Source organism: Aplysia californica, unplaced genomic scaffold, assembly GCF_000002075.1.
Source record: "Aplysia californica isolate F4 #8 unplaced genomic scaffold, AplCal3.0 scaffold00175, whole genome shotgun sequence".
In the NCBI taxonomy this organism is placed as follows: domain Eukaryota; kingdom Metazoa; phylum Mollusca; class Gastropoda; order Aplysiida; family Aplysiidae; genus Aplysia; species Aplysia californica.
Window position 1 is genome coordinate 133,235 of NW_004797445.1, and position 7,637 is coordinate 140,871.

Here is a 7,637-nt window from a genome sequence, read left to right on the forward strand (position 1 = left end):
TCAAGTCAATACCTGAAACAGATACAAGTTATGGAATTTGTTCTAACGTAGCCAACGAAGTGAAGCATTCATGCATGTTTATGAAATGGTTCTGGATCGGGGTGCAGATTAGAATATTGCTTCTAAGATAATGTGGCATATTTTTTGTTGTTGTTTCTATTACCTATTCGTTTTTTATTGGACAAAGAAAATTGATACTTTGAAATAGTGGTGATCATGCAAAGTTGGAAAAGATCCAATATGATGGTAATGTGTAAGTTTTAATGAAGGAGGAAGAAGATTTGACCAATGATGTGATGTTTCCAAAAGACTCTCCCCATTGACCAGTCAAAAACGCCATTTGCGCGCCCTTAGAGTAAGCAAGAGAGTGGAAGCAAGATATTGAGGTGGCAAGGACTATCATCAGCTGCCTTTCCCACTCGATGAGGTAAGTTAAGAAAGTGATACATTCGATTTAATATCCCTCTCTGAAAGGACCTCGTGAAAGGACAGGGAGACACAAAAAAGTTATTAACAAAATATGTCTAAGACAAATTAAGGATACTCGATCAGGGGTCGAAATAAAAGAGGGGGAATTGACTTACACTCGGTGGAAAGTGACTTGAAATGGTTAAATATATGTGGCAAGTCAGTTTACGTAAAGCCAAGAAGTCAGATTACGTGAAGCTTAAGCCAATATCAGTTAAGATGTCGGATTACCTTGTACCTCAGTCCAGCCTAATGTTAATCTAGTTATAATACAGTCTTGTTGTGAAAGATTTTTAAAAAATGGAGAGAGAGAGAGAGAGAGAGAAAGAGAGAGGGGAAGAGAGAGAAAGAGAGAGAGAGAGAGAGAGAGAGAGAGAGAGAGAGAGAGAGAGAGAGAGAGGGAGAGAGAGACAGACAGACAGACAAACAAAGCTGTTCTATGTGAAGAAATTGCACAGGCGAAGATTTATAGGTATACTAGTGCATAATAATAGTCAAAGTCTCCTTACCTCATCAACGATGTTCTCATCGTCTTCGATATATTTTTTAAAGTTGACGACAGGATCTTGAGCGTCCCAAATAGCGAACATAGAGCTGCTGGTCATCTCATCGTCCTTGTGTTTGGTGACTGCAAGTTGCTGCCGACCCCAACTCATTGAGGGTTCGAACCCAATTCCTGGAGGCAGCATCCCTTTTGTCATTCCTTTGTTGATGAGCCGATATGATGGAGTATGGCCAAGTTCCGTCTTTTCGTTCTTGTAAAAGAGTAAATACTTCGGTTCATCGAAATTGTAGTGGCTTACTGCTTCCTTCTCACTTCTTTTTTCCACTTTCTTGAAAAAGTTTTGAACGTGCGTGCGTGTCGGGTTGTCAGCCCAGCTGTCTGTTTTGTTTTCTGTACCAATGTCCATCGTGTGGAAGCGATTGCTCGTTCCCTTAACATCGACATCAGCTTTAAAATGGAACAAGTGATGATGAAGACCCGCAACAACAGTTTCGCTTATTCTTGTTCCGAAACTTTCTTCTTCTGGGTAATAAAAACTTGCAGCTAAGTAACCCGTTGAACTAACTTTAACTTCAACAGCACCGTTGTTGTGGAGAACAAAGTCAAATACGTAATCATAGTTTATAATACAAATGTACATTCTAATGACTAAAACGTGGTCGTTTAGAGCGCTGTAAAAAGCGCCTGACTTGGAATAAGCACGGTGTCTTCTCAGGGGAGTCTCGGGGGAGTGCTCGAAAATGCAAACTGAGTTTTCCAATCTCTTGAGTCCTCCCGTGTTGGACGTATAGACAAGTGCGTCCTGCAGGAGGGCATGTTCAGGACAGTCCACTCCGGGCATCATGCCACGCATGCGCGTTCCGAAAAGGCCGGCGCTGTCCGCGAAGTACAACATGCTAGCTGCCGGCGAGTGACCTGAGTATAAGACACCTATCTCTTGCATGCTGAGCTCATAGAGAATTCTTTCTCCTCTGTACTTCACGTCGTACAAATGCAGTCCAACCGTTGGGGAGATGCGAAGGTTTAGCTTCCAATCCATATACTCGAGTAGATTTCCTCGGAGTTGAAATCGTGGTCCCATGGGTTGGATTTGCTGTGGTGGAGGCCTCGCCTCTGAAGGTATGGGCTTTCCCCTCATGTAAACAGCACTGTACTGGTCTTCCGCCGGCACTTCAGGAAAAGTGGTTCTGGTTTTATTTATAAGGTTTGTTTCGTACTTGTCCAGAAGCTCATCAAGAGTAGAGAATAGCTGATTGGCGTAAAACACCCTCTCGACAGACCAGTTGCGAGGGTCACGCAGAGACATATCGACAAGAAACTGGAAATCAAGAGGATGGAGGGTGTAGAATTCAACATCGTAGGCAAACCAGAACCAAGCCTTCCGTTTGCCTGGCTCCAAAAAACCACTTGAAATTGGAGTCAGGGAGAACTTCAGACACTGATTCCCACAGTCAAACATGGACGCGTTGTAGCTTTCCTTGAGAAGTTTCCCGGCTTTCTTTAAGACTCCGGGAAGTACAGATTTGTAGACGGCCTTGAACTCATAAGAAGAAAATGGTCTCATCGAATACGGTACCCTTGTTTTCCTAGAGGTTGTTTCAACCAGATTAATTGTAGTTGGATTGGGTAAGGGTCCCACAACGTATTCCTCTATAATCGGGTCTGAATGGTTCCCTCGAAAAACAAACGCCCGCGCCATGCGCGGTGGTCGAGGCCCCGTACCGTCAAGATAGCTCAGGACGTCTTTCTTCTTCGGGGGCAACAGCTCTACCAGGTGCACGTAATTACTATGAACCTCAGCAATGTCATGGCTTTGAAGAGCAAGCCACTCTTGAGCATGGAGAAAAGTCTCAATATTTCGGATTTCCTTTTCTGACAAGTCAGTGAAGGGGCTGCTTTGATTCTTGTACAATTCAATACCATCGATCTCCGTCTCCACGGCTGGACACGACAAATCGCCTTCTTCGTCTGCTATCCTTCGGCTAACCTCAATCCAGAGAAAGAAAGAGACGCAGAGGACAACGAGAGTGAGAATTATGGAGACAAATGCCAGTGCTAGAGACAGTCTCTGCCAGAACCTCTGCCCTCCTTTGTACTCGACAAGCCGGTCTGGTAATCTGACAGAAAAAGAAGACAACAAGTCAGTGATAAAAAGTAGAACTCATAACGAATGAATGAAAGAATGAATGAATGAATGAAATTATTATAGTTCAGTTGACGTAGATAACTTGACGTAAGTTTATTGAACCAAAGTTTACGATTATATATTTTTTTTTCAGTTCGGAAAGACTGGTGTATGCGCTGAAACATTGGAAAAATAGAGCAGAGAACAATGTAAATGCAGTTACTTTTTAAAGTTTCAGGTTGAATTGTAAACACCTATAGACACACAGTATAGGTCATTTTGAAAGATAAAAAAAAACCAAGATAAAGTGCTAAGAAAAAAAGGAGAAAAGGCAGAGACTAAGACAATGCAAACAAAGAAAAATAATCGATAACAGTGGAAAATCTCCTAGTGTATTACAAACGGGGATGCAAAGTCTGTAACTTCTCGAACTGCGCACATTCCATAATGCCTCTCAACATCCCCAAACCCACATCCTCTCTCTGCCCGCCCCATCCTCCTCCTATACACTACCCCCTCCCCCACCCCGAAACACACACCCTCACACATACGCATCCAGCCCCCGTATCCCTGATCTTTCATTATTCTGACGTAACTCGACTTAGGCCCAGCCCTTCCCTTAGCTTAGAGATATTCTTTCTTATTCAGAAATAAAGAAAATAGCCTTTGGGTGGGTTGGGCAACCTGGAAGGAATTGAAATGAAGGCGCAAATGTGGGAAGGGGGTGGAATGGGAGATAGGAGGGAGAGGGTTTTTATATCACTACTTTGTTATTGCTGCTATCGTTCCTTTTGCTAGAATAAGAGAACCATACGACAAAACACATTATCCCTAGAGAGTATCAATGGATAAAAAGAAAAGCAAGCTTCTTTGAACATTCATACGTTTCGTTCGGACTCTCGGATACTGTGTAAAACACATTATATTTTAAAGCAAATCATAAATGATGAATGCTAGATTACGTTTTGAAAGACGTTTTGAGAATGGGTAGAGGTGATAATAATTAATTATAGATCTTTTCCCCGGAATTGCTATCAATGGTTCCCAATTTAACTTTCTAATCAGGAGTGCCGTACTTGAAAATTGCTTGTGCTATTATCAAAACAGATATTATAAGTGGGGAGTGTTGAGCTTCCCAGAATTCCCTCAACACCCATTTAGTCTTCTTTTTCAGACAGTTCAATTTGGAATTCTTACAGAACAGGGTGCCAAAAGGGAGTGTCCATATCGACATAACGGTCACAGCGTTTCCTATTCAAGCCGAACGTTGCTGTTTTTCAATCATTGTGATTCAAATCCCATGCCGACTATTGCGAACGGGTAGTGAATGGATGTCTGCCGTTATAATCGAAACACCCTCAAACACACATGCACACACACACACGCGCGCGCGCGCGCTTTCACGCACAATTACACACACGCATACACACACAGACACACACACACACACACTCATAAACACGCGCGCGCGCACTTCAAGCACAATCACACACACACACGCACACACACACACACACACACACACACACACATAAGCACACACATTTATATAGACGCACATACTATAGCGCACTCACGCACTTGAACCCCCACATACTCATACATACATAGTATTATGTCCAAACACGAATTACATATATTATGTCCAAACACGAATGGATTTTCGTCAAAAATTTATCCGGGGAAATATAAAGGAGCGATCCCCAGGAAGACATTATTATTAATACTTGCGATGATGTTTCAGTGCTTGTTATCTATTTCTTCTAAAACCCATTCAAAAATGCAATTTCTCCTTTGGGCATTAAACAAAGAGTTGGGCCAGTGTCGCAAAAAATACGTGGGTTTTTTTGTTTTGTTGTCCAGGAAATGTGATAAATATGTACGGGAGTTTGTGTATTTGACATGAGGGGAAAATTATATCACACAACAAATCATCACGTGCAACTGAAGAGATTTCTAAAATGTAATATGATTACATGTGTACATTCTTTGTAAACAGTTCTTTATTGCCATGAACCGCGGAAAATGTCTTGGACGAATCGAGCTGGGCGAATTAATGATATGTTATTGGGTAATTGAATTTACTCACGGGCATGTATTGACGGGCTGGATGCATTTCCAGTGGGCAGGAATACTTAAGTCATGACGTGGCGCAATATTTTCATCAGATCTGAAGCTAATGCTTTCGTTTTTGTTTTTAATCAAATACCCTTTGAGGCAGAGAAAGGTCGTTCCACACGCCTCCCCCCAAGTGACACTCATACAACAAACAAACAAGCAAACACACACGCACACACACACACACACACACACACACACACACACACACACACACACACACAAGAGCAAACAACCACACTCGCACATAAATGTACTCACTAAAAGCATCCTTACAAGTTCATGAACTTGTGCACGCTTTATGCAGGCAAGCTCATTGTTTTCAACGAAAGAGTGTTTGTTAGCATGTGAAAAGTGCAGAACGTCTTCTAATAGTTACATGCATGGGAGTTCAAAAGCAGTATACACTGTGTGTGTGTGTATGTGTGTGGGGGGGGGGGGGGGTAGGTGGGGGGAAGGCGTGAGTGAGGGGCTTCTCCTGCCAATCATAGCAATAGACAAGCCTTGGTTCTGAATTCAGTTTATTATAAACAAGGAAGTAGTGCTAGGTTGTTTTAACCAGCTGTTACGAACAAGGAAGTACGGCAATGAGAGTTTTATACACTTTTCCCCCTTACAATAATGATGTTCATTTCGAGAGTATCAAATTCAACGAGATAATGTTTGCACCGATTATCCCCCACCCTTCCCCCTTTTCCTAACAACCCACCCACCAATACCCCCCATTTTCTCTTTTTTCCGGACCCCGTCCCATTTTAGCAGCTGTTCTTCTTTCTTTTTCAGAGAAAAAAAGGAGGTAGGGGGATAATAATAATAATAATATACCGTAATATCTGCTGTTTTTCCCCCACAGTACTCGCTGAGCCGTTTGAAGTGAGAAAGTTGTGATAACATTTTTTTCGTTTATCTTGAATACGTCTTTTGAGTTGAGCTGACATCGCTGCACGTCTACAAACTTCATATCGACCCAAAGAGGCAACAGCTGGCTTTTACCTCGTTGACGGTAGAATGAGAAAACATATAATGTTTCTTCCCATTCCTATAGCTCCTTGCGTCAGCGGTACGCGTGCATTTTTAGTGTCCGGCTTCTTTAAAGTTTAATCAAACTTTTGAAAATCTGCACGGTCACGTTCCGTTTCCTGGGAAGACAGTCTTACTTTAGACCTGCGACCCCCCCCCCCCCAACCCCTCCCCAAACCCACATATAAACACGGGTCTGTATAAACATAGGTCTGGTGCAGATTCGTGCGCTTGTCAAGATGCTGAATCACAACTAACAAACAGAATTCTTTAATTTGATGCATGCCACTAGTCTCGAGAATTATACTAAGGAGGTACAGACTGTCTCAATGTTGACAATTGCTAAATGCACACTCCCTTCCTTCTTTTTCTCTCTTCGTGTCTTCTCCTTACTTCTTCTTTCCAGACGTCAAATAGTTTTAAGGAAAGTTCCTATCACTTCCATAGGTATTTTATTATTTTTATTCAAGTCTGTGAGATAAACTAACGAAGCCAACAAAGTGATAGTATAAACAACTACGAAAACAATAGCAACCAAAACAAAATAAAAGCAGCACACAAAATACACACGTACCACGAACATTTAGCTATAGGCTACGACAGTCCGATCTCACACAAATTTTCTTTTAGCTATGAAAAAAACAAAACAAAAAACGAAGTAACACACATAAAAGTACACCAGAGCGATAAAGGCCGGACAAGACACAGACTTAAACTGGCGGGGATGACCTACAGTTTGTCGGTGTGTGTGGGTGGTCTATCAGGATCAAGCCCGATAGTGGAATGCAGATCAATAACTAAAGCAGAGCATCTGACTAAAAGAGAAAAAAAAACTTCACGTTGATCACATACTGCTTTTCTGCAATTATTTGTACAGTGGAAAACCCGGGCCCTGAAACGTGAGATAATGATCATGACAAAGATTTACGAATTAAATCGATCGAAACTAAGGGCTGGGCATGTTTTCTTATTTCGTAAATCATTAACATCGCAACTCTTTTATTTAACTTTATTTATCACTCTTCACCTTTTGTTAAGTTTTCATCAAAACCACCCCACATTTGAAACATACAATGATGACGACGACGACGACGACGACGACGACGACGACGACAACGAGGACAAGCAACAATCAAGCGTACAAAAGATCTTAATTATCGTCAGAGGAGGATGTGAGTACTTTACTAAAGTTCACAGACAAGACCACTGACAGTTTTATTCCCTTTTTTTCCAAGAAAAGTTTCAGTGATGTATGTCCTGTTCCGGGCTCCGGCGAAGTCTATCTGTTTGTCTTTCCACATGAGTGACGTTTAGGATTGGTTCTGCACGTGTAGCGTGCCAAACTAACTACTTGGACACCAGCAATTTCTCTCTCTCTCTCTCTCTCTCTCTCTCTCTCTC

At 42.0% G+C, this 7,637-nt stretch overlaps 1 protein-coding gene across 1 annotated transcript in view; it reads right to left on the reverse strand.

Moving 5' to 3' along the window:
• Positions 1-976: 976 nt before the first annotated feature.
• The window catches only part of LOC101849692 (putative amine oxidase [copper-containing]), a gene marked incomplete at its 3' end in the record, with an annotated part of 11,148 nt that continues 4,487 nt past the window's right edge, over positions 977-7,637 (reverse strand). The window contains 1 exon segment of the mRNA XM_013082451.2: positions 977-3,090. Within this exon segment, the coding sequence (XP_012937905.1) occupies positions 977-3,090 (2,114 nt within the window).